General features: G+C 35.8%; 2 protein-coding genes across 2 annotated transcripts in view; both read left to right on the top strand.

The window, feature by feature from the left end:
* Positions 1-5,489: 5,489 nt before the first annotated feature.
* Positions 5,490-5,906, top strand: LOC133802014 (uncharacterized). Its single transcript, XM_062240246.1, has one exon. The coding sequence runs from the start codon at positions 5,490-5,492 to the stop codon at positions 5,904-5,906; it is 417 nt and encodes a 138-aa protein (XP_062096230.1).
* Positions 5,907-6,223: 317 nt separating this feature from the next.
* Positions 6,224-23,341, top strand: part of LOC133802015 (receptor-like protein Cf-9) — a 50,943-nt gene continuing 33,825 nt past the window's right edge. The window contains exons 1-2 of the mRNA XM_062240247.1: positions 6,224-6,670; positions 6,881-7,018. Of these exons, the coding sequence (XP_062096231.1) occupies positions 6,224-6,670; positions 6,881-7,018 (585 nt within the window). The remainder of the gene's footprint in view (positions 6,671-6,880; positions 7,019-23,341) is intronic.

Raw genomic sequence — 23,341 nt, forward strand, 5'->3', positions numbered from 1 at the left:
ATGTTATCCTTTAATTCCCAACAACGCTCTAATCATTAAATCACCCCGAGACTCACCCCGAGCCTCGAACTTAATCCCATTATGACTAAACCGCTAATTTGCACTCAAAGAACGTCTCATGCCGAATAGCTCGAAAAAATCTACATTATAATGTGGCCTCAACAATATATCACCGACATGCATACAAATATACAATTATACCCTCAACGGGCCAAATTACCAAAATACCCCTGTAATGAAATGTGGACCCACATGCATGCATTTAACATCATATTATAATATAATTCACATAAACATGCATATAATAGTTTAATGGCATAATAGATCAATTGTGGCCATCCCGGCCTACTAATCCAACCATTAAACCACATTAGAGATTTCAGGGCATTACACAATAGTTATGATTTCAATGATCTGAAAGGAATAGAGAGTTTATGGACAAATTTGAAGAAAATAGGTACTAAGACAAGTTACCCGTGGTTTGTAATGGGGGACTTCAATTCAGTTTTATCAACTGCTGAGAGATTGAGTTATCGTGGAGATGGCTTTGAAATGATTCCTTTTCAGAGATGTGTGGAGCATTGTGGGTTAGAAGATGTGAAATTTTCGGGTTCCTATTTTACATGGAACAACAAACAAGAAGGAAGGGCTCGAGCTTATGCCAAAATTGATAGCGTTCTTGCTAATGAGAAATGGTTGGATAAGTATGGCAATGCATAGGTCATTTTTTTCCTAGAGGGAAAGTTTGACCATAGTCCATTTTTTGGTGACTATCTATCCAGTCTAGGAGACTAGGAAACCTTTTAGATACTTCAATTTTTGGAGTAGCAATAAGGATTTTCATAGGAAGCTGGTTGAGAGTTGGAATGAAGATACAAATGGGACTCCAATGTATTTTCTAGTTAGCAAATTGAAGAGATTAAGGGCAGTCTTAACAAAGATCAACAGAGAAGGTAAAAGGGATGTGTTTGTTAAGGATTCAGAGAAGTATAAGGTCAGGCTTTTAAGGAGTTCTATGAAGCTTTGTTGGGAACAATCCAAGAAGGAAGGAAATCACTGCTGACTAATGTGGTGCAGGCAGGGAAGCTAGTTACAAAGTTGTTGGGTTTTATGCCCTTAATAAAACCATATTTCTTATGTAACACGTTATTATTATCAATAAAAGAAGTAGAAATCATTTTGTTTATTCAATTGCATTGTTCGCTTGTTTTATTACATATTTATTCAATTAATACAAACATTCATAAGATCTTGAACATATGGATAGTTACAATTATGGTGACTAGGTCACAATGGATTATAGTTGTAATTATATGTTCAAAAGAACGAGTCCTAGATTAGATCAGTGCATTGGATTTTCACTGATTAGGAAATCTACAATATGATCTACTTACACATTAGGAGTGTGATGTCTTGTCCAAGGCATTGACCAAGTAGATATGATCGGATGTATTTGGTTACATCGGACTAGGGCCGATATTGATTATTGATTGATAAATAAGTATCGTTGTTATCGAATCTAATCAATATCACAATGTTAACCACAGGTTAAGTCGATCTTAATTCTGAGTGATAATATTCTGCTAATTATATTATTTAAATCTTTTGACTTGTTCGTTACCAGCTTACCCTACGGTCTAGCCCATACTTACATCTTGGAGATTTAGTAATGAAATTGAGTGGGAGTATTATTCATAGATATGAAATCTATAACTTCTGTATGAGAAGTGAAAAGATGATTTCCTTAATTGCTTTGTTCAAAAGGTTAAATGATTGAGATCTCATTTCTGTGATTAAGTTCACGGAAATATCATTTATAAAGAACTTAGTGGGAGTTAAGGATAAAATACTGATGAGAGGTAAAACAGTAATTTTCACCCAGCTTGTTAGTAAGTCATCGATAGAGGATTGACTAACTGTAATGGTTATAACAATGGATAAAGTATTTATGGTTTGGAAAATACGTTCTATGAATTCAAGAGTTCAATTCCAAGTCTATAGTGGAGTCACGAGAAATTAATAAGGTAGTGAAATTATTCGTAAATAAATTCACGGTAACTTATTGGAGCTTGATTTCATGGATCCATGGTCCCCGCATCACCTTTGAGTAAATCATCTAGAATGTCTCAATTAATTGATTTAATTATCAATTAGGATTTTTTTTTAAAGTTGACTAGGTCAATTTTGGAAAATTTATAGAGATATGAGATTTAGAGAATAAAAAAGAATCTTTGGGTAAATTTATTAATATTGATAAATTGGTGTCAATATAAATAAATAAAAATTAAATCAAGTTTCAAATTATAATTAGTTAATTTGAATAAGGATTTAGTTAATTAATTAAAATAAATAAATAAATAAAAGGTTTTGAATTTAGGCCCAATTGGGATTTAAATTCAAAATAAAAGTATTGGGCGCAAGTCCATTTGTGGGAGCCCAAGGCTTTTATCTTTTTGTTTATTATTTTAATTAATTCAAAATTTAAATTTAAATAAAGCCCATTAAGTTGTCTATATAAGGAATATGATATCTAGGGTTTTCATAGGTCAGTATCAGTTGATTCATTGGGTAAGTGAAAACCTAGACACTCTAATCCTTTCTTAGCCACTTTCTCTTCTTCTTTTCTAGATCTCTATTTCATGTGTTGAGAACCAGCCCACACTAGTTCTAGATTGATCAAAGGCTTGGTGAGGAAGACTGTGCTGCTGATCTAGTTCAATCTCTTGATAATACTCTGCTACAGAAAGGAATCAAGAGTTAGAGAAATTGAAGGAAGGAGTTGTTCCAGTTCCGCTGCGTATTCGTAAGTTTCTACATCATTGTGTTTATGTTAATTTACGAATCTAATGTTCATATGTATGTCGTGTTATTCTATGTTTCTATTATGTGTTTGGAAAAATAATAGGAAGCATGCATCTAGATTTAAATTTTAAGATCCTACAAGCAACATGCTGAATTTTTGTAGAAGGAATATGTTAGGATTAATGCCCTAAAAGCATGTAAAGACATTTTATTGGTTTTAAATAAAAGTACAATTTTATTATATTTGAATGTTATAATTATTGTTTGAATTGATTATATAATAATATCAAGAAAATTCCCTATTCATTCATGAGAATATGATCTTGTATTAGTATGAGAGAATTAAGATCATATATAATGAATAAAATAGTGAGTAACATATTAAAGTAAGGAATCTTTAATGAATGGTTACTAGTACGGTTTGCTAAGCATACGAGATGCAAGCAATCTAGATTCGGATTACTGATGTGGATAGACATCTTAGTAAAGGTGTTGCATATAATAGAGATTATACATGACATGACAGATGAGAATTAATTATTTTTATAAATTTTTCGTTTGACGTAAAAATTTAATTCTTATCATAATAGATGATCATTTGTAGATCAGTCTAAATCCTGAGTATTCATGAACTCCTGTTTATGTTTAATGGATCTTTTGATTCACTCGTTAAGGTCTCTTAGAATAATGAGGCTAATGACTTTTGTTTTGGAGATTCAATATCCATGATTTCCTAACGGATTGAATATTGGTTCCCTTAAGGGTTGATTCTGGACCTGAATAGTTATTGAGCTCAAATCTATAATTAGATTATAGATTAATTATTCGCTTGTGAATTAATAGTAGGATCAAGAGGTAATTAGAAGGGTAAAACGGTAATTTTGACCAGCTCTAATTAATGAACCAATAATGGAGGACAGAACTACATATATTGATTATATCAATGGACTACTAGAGAAAACTCTGTAAATATAATTCTATAAATACTTAGAGTGCAATTCTATATTTATAGTGGAGTAATCATGGAATTAATAAATGAGATTATTAGATTAAATAGTTTAATTAATAATATGGTTTATTGGACCTTCGTATGATATGTCCATGGTCCCCAGATCATCTTTGTCCTACACTGTCAAGGGTAAGGATGTCAAAAGAAAGATTTGTAAAGAGAAATGACTAAATTGCAGAGGAACTAATTTTTCAGCGCAAAGGAAATAATTAATTGATAATTATGGGTAATCGATTAATTATGAATTAATTAATTAACTATATATTTTATTTTGAAAAACTATAGATTAAAATTAATATTAATCTTGTTTGGATTAATATAAAGAGATAATAATAAATATCTTATTTATAATATGATATTTATTTAATTTAAAACTGATATTTTAAGATAAAGTTAATTTTAAATTAACTAATATTTATGTTGGGATAAATATCTTGTCTTAAAAGTTGATTAAATAAACAAATGAGAAAATTAGGGCAACCCTAATAGGGCTAGGCGACACACATTGTACAATGCAGTGTGTGGCGCCTAGCATCAGGGATTTAATACTTGAGATTTGAATTTTGAATTTCAAATAATTTTGTTTAATCAGTTATTCAATTATTCTTTTTAAATATGATTTAAATAATTAAATAAAAATATCTAATCGGATTTAATTAGAATTATATTTTAATTAAATAAAGATTATTTAATTAGATTAAAGTATTTATAAGTCCGATAATACGTGACTTTCAAAAGAATGCTTAATTATTATTGTGAATAAAAAAAATACAGGTTCTCTCTCTAAAGCGATAGTTTTCTCTAAACCTGAAAACTATTCTAAACCTTCTCTCTATCAAAAACTCTCTAGATCTCATGTATCGAGTACATCTAAGGAGTCACATAAATCAACATTTTGAATCTTACGTGCCCACACACGTCCTTGTGTGTTTGAGGATTGATCTGGAAGATCAGGATGTTAGATCTAAGAACACTGGATAGGAAGATCGTTGATTTATACAAAAAGACTCAAGGACACTTGATAGGCTACAAGAGATAATCCTTGATCTATTTGTATGTGATTTAATATATGTGTGTGTGTGTGTGTGTATGTGTGTGTGTGATCCTGGCTGGTATTAATTTTATTAAAATGGGTCCATATATTCCGTTGCGTACATTTGATTTGATCATTTAATACCATCATAATACACTAAAGATGATGTTCAAGCAGCTCTGTTTTCGATTCCTGATGAGAAGGCTTCGGGTCCATATGGGTACAATAGTGCTTTCTTTAAGCACACATGGGACATTACATGTCCGGACTTGGTTAAGGTAGTCTTATCTTTTCTTCATACTGGTAGAATTCTTAAGGAGATTAATACAACAATAGTGAATCTTATTCCCAAAACAAAATTCCTCAAGAATGTGAGTGAGTACAGACCCATTGCTTGTTGCAATGTGCTATACAAGATAGCTACAATGCTCATTTGCTCGAGACTTCGAGAGGTTCTTCCTTCAATTATTTCATAAAATCAGAGTGGATTTGTTAAAGGAATATATATAGCTCACAATATAATGATATGTCAAGATATGGTGAGAGATTATGGAAGGAAAGGTGCTAGATCTACTTGTATGATAAAAATAGATCTTCAAAAGGCTTATGACACTTTGGATTGGAGTTTTTTTAAATGAAATGATGATGGCTCTAAAGTTTCCCATGAAGTTTATAGAGTTGGTGATGAGTTGTGTTACTACTCCAAGGTTTTCATTCATGATCAATGGGGCTCTAAATGGTTATCTTCATTCAAATAGAGGTTTAAGACAAGGGAATCTAATGTCCCCCTTGCTCTTTGTAATAGGATTGGAATATCTCTCAAGAATTCTGGTTAAAGTAGCTCAGCAAACTGATTTCAAGTTTCATCCAAGGTGTGAAAGCCTAAAGCTTACCCATCTTTGTTTGGCGGATGATTTGTTATTGTTTAGTAAAGGAGATTTCAAGGCTATCCATTTAATGTTAAGAGGCTTCATTTTTTCAGGATTGCAAGCAAACAAATGGAAATTTGCCATATATGGTGCGGGGTTGAAGGTGGAGGATTGGGCTCAGCTTACTGGATGACATGTTTTATTCGTAGTAGTCTTCCTTTTAACTATTTAAGAATGACAATGAGCAACAAAATAAATACAAGAGCGGATTATGAATGTCTTGTAGATAAAATGGTAGTGAGGATGAGGAATTTGAGCTCGAGGAATCTTTCTTTTGCAGAGCGATGCATCCTTATTAATTTTGTGTTGCTCTCAATAGATACTTACCGGTCTCAAGTGGTAATTCTCCCAAAAACTGTGCTTAAAAGAATCAATCAAATCTGTAGGGCTTTTTTGTGGAAAAGCATAGACAATTATGTAAGTCCTGGGAGAGTTATTTCTTGGGCTGAGATGTGCAAGTCCAAGCAGCAGGGATGGCTCGATTTCAGAGATATTGGTCTATGGCACTTTTGTGCTATAAGAAAATATGTTTGGGCAATTGCAAAGAAAGAAGACAATTTATGGGTTAAATGGGTACATAATGTGTACTTAAAGGAGGTTGATTGGTGGAGTTATAATGCTCCAACTACAAGTAGATGGTACTGGAACCAAATTGTCAAGACTAAGAATGAGTTAAAGGAAGTTTACCCTCATAATGAAATCAGTTGGCCAAGCTATAGCATTGCCAAGGTGCACAAGCAGCTGAAGAAGAATACAGAGATAAGATGGAAGCACTCTCCGATTTGGGATAGACTTGGTATCCCTAAGCACAAGTTTGTGACATGGTTGGCGTTAAAGAGGCGCTTGCAGACCAGAGACAGGCTCACAAGATTTGGTGTTACAAATGACCCTCTTTGTGTTATCTGTAGTCAATTTGAAGAATCCCACATACACTTATTCTTTGAGTGTCACTTTAGTAATCAATGTATACATCAAATTTTGTACTGGTTAAGTATTGGCTCTAATAGATATGAGCTTACTGGAATGTTGAATTGGGTTAGGAGAAGTAGGCATTCATGTTGCCGAATAAGAGTTTATTATTGTGTTCTCATTGCTAATGTGTACTAGATATGGAGAGCTCAAAATGATGCCTACTGGAACCTAAAGGTACCAATGGCTTGTAATGTTGCTTTGAAAATCAAAACTGATGTCTATAATAAGATTTCCTTTAAGGCAGGGAAGATAAGTAAGGATGATTTAGATTGGGTGGGAAAGTTACAAATGTAATTAATTAATTGGTGTTTGTCAATAGCTTTTGTGCATAATACAAGATTAAGCTGATTTACCAAAAAAAATGTAAAATTTGATCAAATAATTAATTATATTTATATATATATAATTAAGATTTGAATCTTTTCACCCTCGTATATAAATGCACTCATACACACCTCAATGACTTTAGCAAGCTTGATCCAAGTGTTTTGTTATAAGTGGGTTTAATTGGCCGGGTTAGCATATTTTAAGTAACTTAATGTAAATATTGGGTTACAAACACTCAATTGTAACCTGCTCAAATAATAATAATAAAAATTAATCTGCCCAATGATTTTGGCAGTTTAGTTGGGTTAATCTGTTTAAACTGATCTTTAACGTTTTTTTTTGTTTTAAAAAATACTCAACTTCAATAAAACTACATGTGTAGTTTTGTAAAGTTTTGTAAAAAAAAAAGTATAATATACATCTTTTAAACTTAAAAATATTATATTCTGAATTCATTGTTAAAAATATAAAATTTCATTATCTTTACTTTTTTAAAAGATAATTTATATAATACATATTTACATATATGTATAAAAAAATTATTATTTGGTTTATTCAGTTTATTTGAGTTATTTTGGTGGGTTGAAATATTTTATAACCTGCCCAATTTATTTGGTTTGGGTGGGTGGTTATTTGGTTTATTTGGTTAGGTTGGGGTGGTTTGCTAATTTTTTTAACAGCCTTGTGTAATTAGTTCCATATATCCAAATCTAAATGGGAATTTTTCAAAATTATGGCTTTTTAGCCATCAATGTTCAAAAATATGGGAGTTAAACTTTCCTTAATCTGTATGGAAAAATTTAATTAACAAAAACTTAGTTTATGGGAAAACTAATCCCATATTGGAAATCAAAATTAAACAAAAAAATCAGCAAAAGGAGGAGTACTATGGTAATTAACATAGCCAAAACTCCTTCAGCCAAGCCACATCTTCTCTTTCATTTTGCCCTAGCCGCCACCTCCCTGTCCTCCACTCGCTTGCCTCACCATCTCCACCATCATCTCCGGCCACCCACCCTCACCACCTGCCAAGAACACCCCAGCCGCACCTCCGTGAAACCCAGCCACCCTCACCACCTTAGGCGCGCACCTCCATGAAGCCCAGCCAAGAACACCTCAGTTGCACCATCGACGAACACAACCTTAATCCGTGCTTCTCTGCGCGATTCCATTCGCGAGCCCCCAAATCCAAAACGACGGGGATAGGTTGAGGAGAGGGATGTGTTGGTGGTGGTCGGAGGCGAGGAAGAAGGGTGACGCCTGGGCTGAGTGCGATTCATGGTGCTCGGAGCTGCTCAAAACGACGGGGATAGCTGGGTTTGCGATGGGGTTTTGCGCGCAGGGGATGGGGGTTTCTGGTGATGGTCGGAGATGAGGGAGAAGGTTGGTTCATGGTCAGATCTATTTTTTTTATCTTCAGATCTGTGGTAACTGGTTACCTTCACGTTCTTTGTGTGTATATTTAAGGAGGTAGCTGGTTACCTTCACATTCTGATGTGTGTGTATATTTGTGGGTTCTTTATGGTAAATGGTTACCTAGGTTACTAAATCATACTTACTCTTCCTTTTCTTTTCCTTCAAATGTGATGTTTCTTTTCATTTCTAATATGAGTGACTCGTCACCTCTCTTATGGTAACTGGTTACCCCTCTTATGGCAGTAAGTTACTAATCTCACTGTAACTGGCTACCCCTCCTGATACATGTTATTTAACCTCTAAGACTATTTTTTACATAACTGTGAAAAATCAAACAAGTAACTGGTTACCCCTCTAGATAAATGTTATTTAACCTAGCTGTAGGATTTTTTTTTTTTTTTACATAACTTTGAAAAATCAATTAAGTAACTAGTTACCTTACCTAGGTTTTGAAAAAAAATGTTTATAATAAATAAAAAAAATAAACATAATTCATATTACAAAAAAAAAATAATAGTAAATTTGCAAAACAACCATGGAAAAATTTAATATAAAAATAGTTATATAAAATAAATATAAAAAAAATCAAATAAGCTAAAAAAAATAATTAAATTACAAACATACTCTTCCAAATTAATAAAACTTATTTAAGAGTAAAACTATGTCATAATCAAACTTTTATACAAAAATATGGAAACTAAACTCATAAAAGTAAAATTTAAACAAAAAAAAAAGCAATACATTAACTTTTCCTTAAAAGAAAGTCATATTTATGTACAATCTATTAAAAATTAATAATTTATTTTTAAATAAAGAAAAAAGAAATTTGTTACTTTCATCATGTGCCAATACGCCAAAGAATAGTCCACTATCACAATAATTGTGATGAAACCATACGAAGGTGTCACTAATTGTAATTATATATATATATATATATTTATGTATATATCTCTGCCGACACTTTTGCCAAGGAGAATGATTTCATTTTGGTTGAAACAAACTCAAATTTGTTAATAAAAAAATAAATCAATATGATCTTCTTTTTCTTACATTATTTCTCTGCGAGGAGGCTTTTTCTTAGTCTACGAGGAGCTCAACAAAGATAACAACGAATTTTTTCTTTTACCTTTAAGATTGTATTGTGCTAAAATTTAAAATATTTGCATCTACTTTAATATTTTACATTCTAAACCAAATTGTAAATATTTTTTGAAAGTTTTAATTTACTTTTATATCGATAGATATTTATTAAATTTAATTATTTCTCAACCGTACTATATATATTGTTCTCTAGAAAACAATATGTTTTTTTTAAGAGTAATGATATGTGCACCCAAACATTATACATAATGATGTGTCACTGCTTTTTAAAATAGTGGGTCCCAATTTTAATAAATGTGATTGATTAGACTAAACTGCCACATGACTGTGTGTAATATTTTGGTGTATATTTTAGGTGCACATATCATTACTCTTTTTTTTAATTATTGCATCAATAGAAAGCCACCATCACAAACACGTAATTAATAAGGCATCACTAAGCATTGTTTTGGCTTAAAAACTATGTTTTCAAGACACTATCGCAAATGCATTGTTATTGCCTCGTTAGGAAGCCACCATTGTAAACGCATCATTACCACATCGTTATTGTGTCATTAATGCATCATTTGCGCCTGAAAACCATATTTTCAAGACACCATCGCAAACTCATCATTAATGCATCGTTAAGTATCGTTTTGGCCTGAAAATCATGTTTTTAAGGCACCATCGTAATTGCATCATTACGAAGCCACCATTGCAAACACATCATTACCACATCGTTATTGCATTGTAATGCATTGTTAAGCATCGTTTTGGCCTGAAAAACATGATTTTAAGGTTATATCGCAATCATATCGTTAATGCATCGTTAGGCATCTTTAAGCATCATTTTTCTGCAAATTTTTAAGTTTTAGATTTGAAAAAACAAAACAAAAAAAATCTTGTATATATAAGTGTTCCAAATCAATAAAGTAGTGTCTTAGGTGAATCATTCCTGTTTTGATTTAAGTTTTGGATGAGATTTATCATCATTGAAACTAAAAAAAATGATGAAAGAGCTTTATGGTGGTAGGAGGTGGGGCTTCAATGGTGGTGGAGGTGTTATAATGGCCGTGGCGGAGTGCAGAGGTGATGTGCTATGCCATCATGGGGAGATGGTGGTGGTTGTGTTGTGATTATAGAGAAAGGGAGAGAGTTTGAGAGAGAAGTTGTACGAGAGGGAGAGAGAGAACAATAAAGGACAATCTTGTCCAATAATTATAAGAAGTCATACTTTTGTCATATTTTTTAAAGTTGGCATACCCAAAAAAAATAGGGTATCTTATGATGCATAAATGATCAAGTTTTCCTTATAAAAATATTTATGTAATTAGGTAGGTTAGTGTCGTATATACATATAATTGAATTGGGTGTTAGATATAATATTGTCTCAATGGAAAATCGTAAGACTATTACAACTCTAAGAAAGAGCATACAAATGACAATATGATGATTAAATAAGTTTACAATTCAATTGCAAAAATACAAGTAACTATAGAAATGAGAAGATGAAGAAAGTAGAAGAAATAACAACTCTATGACAAAAATTACAAATAAACTAGAAGTAGTAAAGCAAAAGATGTAGAAAAAGTTACAGCTAAATATAAAGAGGAAATAGAAAAAAGATGACAAAAGAACAATAGAAAAAATAATAAAGAACAAGAAATAAAGTTATCTCACTCACACAACCAAAGTGAAGAGCATTGAGGATCATCAACTTGGACAAGGATTACAACCTTTGTTCAAAAGCTTATTTCCCCATATCTTAAGCACTAAGGGAACTCTCACAAATGGAAATAGCTCTTTGGAATAATCAAGCATCTATGGTGAATTTCTAGCCAAGTGCTCTAGTGGATAGAAATTGTGTGTTTTACAAGTGAGCACTAGGCTCCTATTTATAGAGTTTGAGATACCCTTTAAATTTCAAATTCCATCAACCCCCATGGTTGTTACCAATATTTAATTGGATGTTTATGAAATTAAAATGAAGATTTGGGAGTTACTTAGGGTGTTAGAACTGCTCAAATTGGAAAAAACTGAAAAAGAAATTGGTTGTCAGCACCCCTGGCTGCAGCCAAGAGTATCAGTGGTCGCGACCACCAGCTGCTACCAGGGATAATCAGTGGCCACAGTGCATTTTTCGGCTTCCAATTTTCAGTTTTTCAAAAAACGACACAATATCTTCTCACATGAATTTTTAACCTCCATACACCTAATGAGAGTTAAAAACATGTCTTCAACAGCTATATTACATAATTGCTCTATGAAATTCAAACACAAATGTGTAACTCTCAATTTACACATTATTGAGTAATATTTATAATTTAAGCACAAATTATTTCTAAAAGATAGGATTTTTCTTCACTCTTAAAAAAATTTAATTTCAAAGTATTTAATGTGAATCAACCTAATGAAAAATAAATCAAATAACATTATTTATAAGGCAAATCATAATATTTTTGTTCTAAGCATTGGATGTGTACAATTTAATGACACATCTTACACAAAGAATGTTATGTTTTGCAAAATGAAGAACAAAGTGTAATATTATCTAACAATAAAAAATACAAGATATTAGAGATGAAAGACATATATGAAGAAGAAAAATACATAAACTTTGTTGCATTACAAGGGAAATCAACATACAATAATAAATACTATCTAGTTACAAGTTGTTTAATCATGATCTTAATAATCTTATGAAAAAAATTAGAAGCACATAACTAGAATCCAAAATATATCACAAAGAAATACATACTTGGCACAAAATGATCTTCCAAAAAGAAGAGAGAAAGTGTAGAAAATATTATAGTAACAAAAAATTAAGCACCCAAACGTGGTCTTGAAATTACATATTTATAGCCAAAATGAGAGTATTAAAATAATAATGTATATTAATCAAATTGATTAGACTAATTAAATTAATAATAATATTGCAAGTATGGGTAAATTCTAGGGTGTCGTGATGAATTTTGTAGTGAAATGTGTAGAAAAATTGGGTAAAAATTGGCATTTGAGAGACAAGGGGACAATGTGGGCTCGAGAGAAAAATGTGTAGAGTCCAAGAACTTTACTTAGCTAATTGTTTAGTAGTGTTATAGTATGTTTAGTGTTATCTTTGTTACTATGGATTTTTGGTTCAGACCGGGAATTATTTGGACACTCATAGTAGTACTTATAGATTTTCTAAGTTTAATCTATAGTTTAAGAATATTAAGTATAACCTAAGGTTTGATTAATGTGACTGATATTAAGGATTATATTTATTATACTATAAGGTTTAGATATCAACCAATAGGATTTTAAGCACATGTTATGAATGGTGATTAAGGATTAAGTATTTTTGAGGATTAAATTTAATAAGGAGTAAAGTTTGAATGTTATAGGGTCAGTCAGCAGCTTTGAGTACGTTGAGGGCTTAGTCAAGGCTGTTTACTCCATTCAAACTTAGCTAAAAATGTGTAATTTCGTGTTTAAATATTCAGCGTGTGCCGATATATCGCAGCTATAGGGGGCGATATATCGCAGCACGTAGATACGGAAAACACGAGACGATGCACGGTCGCCTCGGGCATACTGGCCCAGGCGATATATCGCCTATAGGGGGCGATATATAGCCTCCTCCAGCCTAAATTCAAATACTTCTGAATTCTTTTCCTTTCAGCCATTCAAACTCCTCCATAAGTCCAGCATCTTTTGAACGAGTCTTCAGCCTCTGCTGAACGATTATTCAAATGATTTTCACCTAAAAAGCCATTATTTTTATTCAAGTAAAATCAAGATACTTTCATTCCCAAACTCTATAAATAGGACCTAGTACCCAGCCATTATTCACCATTTGCTCTAAGTTCAGAAGCTGCTAGTGTTAAGTGAGTGTGAGAGTGTAAACACTTGGTTTGGGAAAAACTATAAGCTTAAACATCATAAGCTTATCAAACACTTTGGGAAGTGAGTTCTATAGTATTTCGGTGGAGGTTAGATTGATCTTGCAAATCTTTGAGGTAAACCCGAAACTCTATTTCATTTATTTCATGTTATTTCCTTTCTCAAAACCTTCTACTCAGTCCCCTAACCTCATTCTTATTTTGGTTAGGGAATCCAAGTTCTTAAGCATATAAGTCGGTAAGTATGTTTTTTTTATGGTTTAGTCTTTCCATCTCTTTCATTTCATCTCCTTTCTTTAGACTCACTCTTTCTTATGGTTTTAGGAGTGTTCCAAAAAGTCCCAACTCAGTCCATTATATCCCGGTAACTTTGGTAAGGAAAATAGGCTAGAATCAATATGTTATGTGCTTATGTTATCTATATGTTTAATGTTATTAAATGTGTTATGATATGTATATATGTTTGTAGGCTTGGGCATATGACCCATATGACTAACAAGACCCCAAATGGGTTATGGGCATATGACCTACTTAGCTAGTAGGACCCCACTAATCCCATGGGCATATGCTTGTTTAGTCTATGGGACCCCACGTAGTAATGGCCATTATAATAAGTGTATGTTATATGTATTATGTTAAGTCTTTATGTTTTCTTATGAAATTATGTATATGACTATGTGTTAGATTTTCCTTGCTGGGCATTAGGCTCATTCCTTTTTGTTTTATGTGCAGGAAAATAAGCTTTAGAGGCGGAAAGGTTCGTGACGCTTAGAGGATGTGTATCGATGGTGAATGGAGTCAAGGGGCCAAGCGTTATTCGATTCGAGGATGTAGTTTCGGTTTTATGTCTTTTTTTTTTACATGTATTTTCCGCACTAATTATGTAATGTCTTATTATTTTAAATTATGTTTTTTGTTTTAAAGACAATGGGATCCCATATCCGTTTTGGTATTTACTTTGTAAGTAACTCTTATTTCTATAAGTTACTTAATAAAATTATGGTATTTTCGCAAATGTAAGTTCTTTTAAGGATTTTATGTATAGTTTCGTTAATGATCCAAATAGTCTAGAGTAGTGGGTCATTACAGTTGGTATCAGAGAAACGGTTCCTTCGCATGGAGTTCTCCTCGATACACATGCTCAAAGCTCCGAATCGGACCGCCAAGTAAGTGTTTAAGTTACAAGTTACTTTACTTATGTATATAGCTAACTTTAGTGTTTATGTTTCAGTTAAGAATGAACGGAGCTTTAACCTACCAAGATATCCGAGCCATTAAGGCCTTAAAAAGAATAAGGGAGCCAAGAAACACCGTAGGAGCCCTAGAAAGGATTACTCGAAGGTTGCTTTTGTTTCACCAAGAGATAGGTGGCCTTCAAGAGGCTAAACAAATAATGTTAAGATCAACGGAACAATATGTATTAGTAATTAGGTTGTTTAAGGATTTTCATTCTGTAATAGCAGCATTAGAAGAAATATGGGAAGAAATGCGTGAGGAGGATGAATTGCCTTTAGCAATGAGATACTATTTCCTCTTAGTTAGGTTTACCGCGAAATTTGAGTTTCAGTTCACAAATGAGCAAAAGAGTAGGATTCTCACCAACCTTCCTATAGGACGTTTTGATGCTCATGATAATGATGATTATGAACAAATAGATGATGATATGCTAGATGACGGATCGGATGTAGAAGATCCCGATTTTTAGATTAGTAGTTTTTATTTGTTTTATTTTTGATTGTAATAAGTGAAATTGTTTTTCCAAATGAATAACATGCTATTTGAATATCATGTGTGATTCTATTTTCGCAATCATAATAAATACTAAATAAAATGAATAATGACTGAGTTCGGTGAGGGTGGATACAAATCAATGAACCTGGTTTCCTTATTGAGAGTTAGGGGGCCTTAGTAGTGGGAACGATTTTACTGATCCCAGCCCTCCCTCAATATGGTTAACTTTGGAACAAAGATAAGTTTCGAGCCTGAGAATTAAGTCATATAGGATGATTAGAAACACACTTAGAAAAATAAAGATGACTTGTTTTCTAAGTTTAGAAACCCACTCTAATAATAAATAAAGACCTATATAATATTTCATAAGAAGTCATAATAAATAGGTCCGAGATATGTTTGTTTTAGAATAAGTTTTTGCCTTAGAGCCTATTAGGAAAAGTTCTAACATGTTTCTTTCAACTGTTAGAACTCTGCTACGATGTCTCTCCGAAGATCCGCACGCACCAACGGAAACGCTTCCAACGATGTTCCAGCGACCAATGCGGTCCCTACCATTCGCCGAAGGAGAGTGCATGTCACTGCTCGCCGCAACGCACCGGCACAGCCAGCTGACAACACTGCAGAGATTGCCAGACTGCGACAGCAAGTCGAGGAACTTCTGCAGCAACAACGCCAACAGGCTCAATCTCAGCCTCAGCCTCCGCCACAGCCGCAGCCACAGCCAATGGCCCCAGCACCCCAACAAGTTGGTCCGTATGGGGGATGGCCTATGACAAATTACGCTCCATATCCTGTACAGCACATGGAGCCAGTGTACGAGAGGTTCCGCAAGCAGCACGCTCCGAACTTCGAAGGGACTACGGACCCCTTTGAAGCAGAAGAATGGCTAAGGAATGTGGAGCCGATCCTAGCCCACATGAACCTCAGTAATGCTGACCGCATATCCTGCGTCTCATCTTTACTCAAGAAAGATGCCAGGATATGGTGGGATTTGGTCCAGCAATCCCATGATGCTGCCACCATGACGTGGACCCGATTTGTGGAGCTCTTCCACAAGAAGTACTACAATTCAGCAGTACTTGCTACAAGATTTGAGGAGTTCACCAATCTAAAGCAAGGGAATTTAACAGTGGCGGAATATGCTCGTCATTTTGACTGCTTAGCCAAGTTCGCGGCAGAGTTAGTTCCAACCGATTATCTGAGGGTGAACAAATTCTTGAGAGGACTCCGACCAAAGATCGAGATGGGGGTGAAACTAGCGAACTCGGGAAACACTTCATATGCCGACGTTCTTGAGACGGCAATTGAAGTAGAAAGGTTGCAGGCCAACGTGAGCAAAGAAGAAGCCAGCAAGCCTGAACCCAGACAGCAGAGCCAACCTCAGGCCAGCCGGAACAACAATCAGTCTAGAAATAGCGGCAACAATCAGTCCAACAACAACGGTAACGGACAGAAGAGAAGGCATTCTGACAACAAGCAAGCCGACAACAATAAAAGGGCACGACCAAATAATGGGGGAAATAGGTCGGGCTACGTGGAATACCCGCCATGCGCCAAATGTCAGAAGAAGCATCCTGGAGAATGTCGCACCAACACCAAGGAGTGTTTCAACTGTGGTCAAGAAGGGCATCGTAAAAGAGACTGTCCTCAGCAAAAGTCAGAAGGGAAGAAGGACGAAAAGATGGTTCCTGCTCGGGTTTTTGCTTTAACCCAAGGAGAGGCGGATGCTAGCAACAAGGTGGTCACAGGTCAGGTTTCCATCCTCAATAATTTATGTCATGTATTATTTGATTCGGGAGCCACTCATTCGTATATTTCGTTAGGAATGATAGATAAACTAGACAAACCTAGTGAAACATTTAGAACTAGGTTTGTAACCAAGTTGCCTTCGGGCAAAGTAGTTCTATCATCACGAATAGTACGAGGCGTACCGATCAAGATTGAGGACATAGAACTAGAAGGAGACCTGATAGAGCTGGTGATCAAAGACTTCGACGTAATCCTAGGCATGGATTGGCTAGCACGGCATGGCGCAACGATTGACTGCAGACGCAAGAAGGTAATGTTCGAGACTCCTGACGGCCAGAGACGATGCTTCATGGGACAAGCTTCAGGATTGCGCACCCCATTAGTGTCATCTCTCATAGCTCAGAGAATGATGGAGAAAGGATGTCAAGCATTCTTAGCCAGCATCACGAATGTGGAGAAGGAGACATCACTTAAAGTTGGAGATGTTCGAGTCATACAAGAATTTCCAGAAGTATTTCCCGATGACTTGCCAGGATTGCCGCCAACTAGAGAAATAGACTTCACGATAGAATTAGTACCGGGCACCGAGCCTATTTCTAAGGCACCATACCGGATGGCACCTACGGAACTCAAGGAGTTAAAGACGCAGCTACAAGAACTCCTAGACTTGGGTTTCATTAGGCCAAGCCATTCACCATGGGGAGCTCCGGTACTATTCGTGAAGAAGAAGGACGGAAGTATGCGCATGTGCATAGACTACCGTGAGCTGAATAAAGTAACAATTAAGAACAAATACCCGCTACCTCGGATTGATGATTTGTTTGATCAACTCCGAGGCGCGACTGTATTCTCTAAGATCGATTTACGGTCCGGGTATCATCAGCTCAAGGTAAAGGGAGAAGATATTCCTAAGACAGCCTTTAGGACTCGTTATGGACACTACGAGTTCTTGGTTATGTCTTTTGGTCTTACTAACGCGCCAGCCGCGTTTATGGAATTAATGAATAGGGTCTTCAAAGACTACTTGGATAAATTCGTCGTTGTGTTCATCGACGACATTTTAATTTACTCCAAGGATGAAGCGGAGCACGAGGAACACTTGAGGATGATTTTGACGCGATTGAAGGAGCACCAACTCTACGCGAAGTTCAAGAAATGCGAGTTTTGGCTCTCACAAGTGGCGTTCCTCGGACACATCATATCGAAAGACGGAGTTGCAGTAGATCCATCGAAGGTAGAGGCCGTGAAGGACTGGCCTAGACCAAAGAACGCGTCAGAAGTAAGAAGTTTCTTAGGGCTAGCAGGTTACTATAGAAAGTTTGTAGAGGGCTTTTCTAAGATAGCCACTCCACTCACCAACCTGACCCGGAAGCAACAAAAGTTTAACTGGAATGATAAGTGTGAGGAAAGCTTCCAGTTACTTAAGGATAAGCTTTGCTCAACACCAGTACTTAGTGTCCCAACACCCAACGATAAGTTCATTGTCTACTGTGATGCATCAAAGTTAGGATTGGGATGCGTACTAATGCAAAATGACAAGGTGATAGCCTACGCCTCACGTCAGTTAAAGGAGTATGAACAACGCTATCCAACTCACGATATGGAGTTGGCAGCGGTGGTCTTTGCATTAAAAATCTGGCGCCATTATCTTTACGGAGAACGGTGCGAGATTTACACGGACCACAAAAGTTTAAAATACTTCTTTACTCAGAAGGAGCTTAACATGAGGCAGCGCCGGTGGTTGGAATTAGTAAAGGATTACGACTGCGAAATCCTATACCACCCAGGGAAAGCGAATGTAGTTGCCGATGCACTTAGCCGAAAAAGTTATGGGAACTTAGCAGCCTTATCCGGAATAGGAAAGCCGCTACAGCAGGAGCTGATCAGTGCCGGAATCGAAATGGTTGTAGGCAAGCTGGCTAACTTGTCTATCCAATCAAATCTGCTAGAAGACATACTGAATGGTCAGAGACATGATAGCACACTAGCAACGCACATGGATGCAGTCAGAGAAGGCAAGATTACAGATTTCTCAATATCCAGTCAAGGTTTATTGAGATATAAGGATCGGGTATGCGTGCCAGACGATCAAAGTATTAAGAAGACGATCCTAGAGGAAGCGCACAGCACCCCGTACTCAGTTCATCCAGGGTCTACCAAGATGACTCATGACATCAAGGCAGTCTATTGGTGGCCAGGGATGAAGAAGGACATAGCGGAGTATGTATCTAAGTGTCTGGTATGCCAGCAAGTGAAAGCAGAGCATCAGCGGCCTGCAAGATTATTGCAACCGCTTAGCATACCGGAATGGAAGTGGGACGATATAGCCATGGACTTCGTTACGGGTCTGCCAAAGACAAATAAGCAGCATGATTCTGCTTGGATAGTCATAGATAGACTAACCAAGTCGGCTCGTTTTCTCCCTGTTAAGACGTCTTATATGGCAGACCAATATGCAGACATCTACATCCAAGAGATTGTACGATTGCATGGAATCCCCAAAACGATAGTATCAGATAGAGGATCAGTGTTTACGTCAAGATTTTGGAGAAGCTTACAGCAAGCCATGGGTACTAAGTTAAGTCTTAGTACAGCTTTCCATCCTCAGACAGATGGGCAGTCCGAGCGTACGATTCAGATTTTAGAGGATATGCTACGCGCTTGTGTACTTGATTTCGGAGGATCGTGGAACAAGTACTTACCGCTGATCGAGTTCTCGTACAACAACAGCTACCAGTCGACGATCGAGATGGCACCTTATAAGTTGTTATATGGAAGAAGGTGCCGATCACCGTTGCACTGGCACGAGGTAGGAGAAAGGCAGCTTCTAGGGCCCGAAGCTGTTAGACAAGCACAAGAAGCAGTAACGCTTATTAGACAGCGTATGCTTGCTGCTCAAAGCCGTCAGAAGAGCTATGCGGATACCAAGCGACGCGATGTGGAGTTCCAAGTTGGAGATCAAGTCTTCCTGAAGATATCTCCTATGAAGGGTGTCAAGCGGTTCGGGAAGAAAGGGAAGCTCAGTCCCCGATTCATAGGTCCTTTTGAGATATTGGACAAAGTGGGACCAGTTGCATATAGACTAGCCCTACCGCCAGCACTAGCCGATAGTCACAACGTCTTCCACATCTCGATGCTACGCAAGTATGTATCAGACCCATCTCACGTCCTCAAGTACGATACCATAGCGCTCCAGAAAGACTTAAGTTACGAGGAACGACCGGTTAGCATCCTAGATAGGGGGATGAAGCAGTTACGATCCAAGAGCTTTCCTATAGTTAAAGTCCTATGGAGCAATAGTTCTGAACGCGAGGCAACGTGGGAGTTGGAAGAGGACATGCAAGGCCGGTATCCGGAGTTATTTGGTAAGTAAATTTCGAGGACGAAATTTTTTTTAGTAGGGGAGAATTGTAGAGTCCAAGAACTTTACTTAACTAATTGTTTCGTAGTGTTATAGTATGTTTAGTGTTATCTTTGTTACTATGGATTTTTGGTTCAGACCGGGAATTATTTGGACACTCATAGTAGTACTTATAGATTTTCTAAGTTTAATCTATAGTTTAAGAATATTAAGTATAACCTAAGGTTTGATTAATGTGACTGATATTAAGGATTATATTTATTATATTATAAGGTTTAGACATCAACCAATAGGATTTTAAGCACATGTTATGAATGGTGATTAAGGATTAAGGATTTTTGAGGATTTAATTTAATGAGGAGTAAAGTTTGAATGTTATAGGGTCAGTCAGCAGCTTTGAGTACGTTGAGGGCTTAGTCAAGGCTGTTTACTCCATTCAAACTTAGCTAAAAATGTGTAATTTCGTGTTTAAATATTCAGTGTGTGCCGATATATCGCAGCTATAGGGGGCGATATATCGCAGCACGTAGATACGGAAAACACGAATCGATGCACGGTCGCCTCGGGAACAATGGTCCAGGCGATATATCGCCTATAGGGGGCGATATATCGCCTCCTCCAGCCTAAATTCAAATACTTTTGAATTCTTTTCCTTTCAGCCATTCAAACTCCTCCATAAGTCCAGCATCTTCTGAACGAGTCTTCAGCCTCTGCTGAACGATTATTCAAATGATTTTCACCTAAAAAGTCATTATTTTTATTCAAGTAAAATCAAGATACTTTCATTCCCAAACTCTATAAATAGGACCTAGTACCCAGCCATTATTCACCATTTGCTCTAAGTTCAGAAGCTGCTAGTGTTAAGTGAGTGTGAGAGTGTAAACACTTGGTTTGGGAAAAAACTATAAGCTTAAACATCATAAGCTTATCAAACACTTTGGGAAGTGAGTTCTATAGTATTTCGGTGGAGGTTAGATTGATCTTGCAAATCTTTGAGGTAAACCCGAAACTCTATTTCATGTTATTTCCTTTCTCAAAACCTTCTACTCAATCCCCTAACCTCATTCTTATTTTGGTTAGGGAATCCAAGTTCTTAAGCATATAAGTCGGTAAGTATGTTTTTATGGTCTAGTCTTTCCATCTCTTTCATTTCATCTCCTTTCTTTAGACTCACTCTTTCTTATGGTTTTAGGAGTGTTCCAAAAAGTCCCAACTCAGTCCATTATATTCCGGTAACTTTGGTAAGGAAAATAGGCTAGAATCAATATGTTATGTGCTTATGTTATCTATATGTTTTATGTTATTAATGTGTTATGATATGTATATGTGTATGTTTGTAGGCTTGGGCATATGACCCATATGACTAACAAGACCCCAAAAGGGTTATGGGCATATGACCTACTTAGCTAGTAGGACCCCACTAATCCCATGGGCATATGCTTGTTTAGTCTATGGGACCCCAAGTAATAATGGCCATTATAATAAGTGTATGTTATATGTATTATGTTAAGTCTTTATGTTTTTATGAAACTATGTATATGACTTTGTGTTAGATTTTCCTTGCTGGGCATTAGGCTCACTCCTTTCTATTTATGTGCAGGAAAATAAGCTTAGAGGCGGTAAGATTCGTGATGCTTGGAGGATGTGTATCGATGATGAATGGAGTCAAGGGTCCGAGCGTTATTCGATTCGAGGATGTAGTCTCATTTTATGATTTTATGGTTTTTATGTGTATTTTCCGCACCAATTATGTAATGTCTTTTATTTTAAATCATCTTTTGTTTTTAAAGACAATGGGATCCCATAATCCTTCTTAGTATTCTGTTTATTTGTAAATAACTCTTATTTTGCAAGTTACTCAATAAATTATGGTATTTTCATAAAAATGTAAGTTTTATGTATAGTTTCATTAATGGTCCAAATAGTCTAGATTAGTGGGTCATTACAATTTAATCAGCAGTATACAAACATGCAAACAATTCACTAAGATCACAACAAGCTAAGTTACTCTTGGTGTATACTTCCTTACCTCTTGTCCTTAGCTTTCGTGATTTATGTCTTTGTGAGTATTTCCGATCGCGTTTAGACCCTATAATCATATTGGGACAATATGTCTCAGTTTATGCTTACTAAGATTCTAAAATATATAAGGGAATTTAAAAATAAAATAAAAAACTGAAATTCCCAACCCTGGCCCAAACTCGAGCCCTTGAGGTAAAATGACCATAATACCCCTCTCAAAATCCCAAACTCAGCTTAGAAAATTATTATTTCCAATAATAATTTTATCATAGGCCATGTTCGAAATTTCAAGTCAAAACTCCAACTATTTCTTAAAATTCTGTTTTCCGATGCTCGAGTCCAATTCACGAGCCCCAAGCCCACCTCTTGACCTTGAGACTTAAAATTGGTAATATTGTACTTCCTAAAATATTCTCTTAATCCTTGAAAATATTTCATAGGTTCTAAGTCATCAAATCTAAACTTTGAAATTAACTCCCAAACTTAGAAATTTTCTTGAAACTTACATAATAATTCCCGAGCTAAACTTGTAAATTATTATACTTGGACAATTAACTAGAGAATTTTTATCCTTAATTCTCAATAATCAGATTTTGATCTTAGAATACCTAATCCCAAGTCTTTTAGTAACTTCCTAAAGTTTTTGGACCAAATACCACTTTTTGTCCTTTTGGTTACAAATTTGTAACCATTTGTAACCAGCTGGGTCATGCACTTATGCATGCACGTGACCCCATTCTCATCAACCTCATCACATATTCAGCCATGGCCATCCGAACCAAGGTTTCTCACCATGGCAGCCACGATCTCACTCCCTAGACCACCATGCTCATCACTTCGTCCACCACTACCACCACCATCACCACCACCGGCCTCCACGCGTGACCATTACCAAAAGTGGTATCCCCACGCACGGCCAGCCATCACCACCCATCTTCAGCCACCACCAAATCATCTCAAACTTCAAGAACACATATATTAAACTATCCCTAGCACCTTAATGAGTGTCTCTAACCCTAATAA

This window comes from Humulus lupulus, chromosome 9, assembly GCF_963169125.1.
Source record: "Humulus lupulus chromosome 9, drHumLupu1.1, whole genome shotgun sequence".
NCBI lineage: Eukaryota > Viridiplantae > Streptophyta > Magnoliopsida > Rosales > Cannabaceae > Humulus > Humulus lupulus.

Bases quoted from the DNA above. Each gene is read 5' to 3' on its own strand.
- LOC133802014 (XM_062240246.1), top strand. From the start codon at position 5,490: ATGGCTCTAAAGTTTCCCATGAAGTTTATAGAGTTGGTGATGAGTTGT.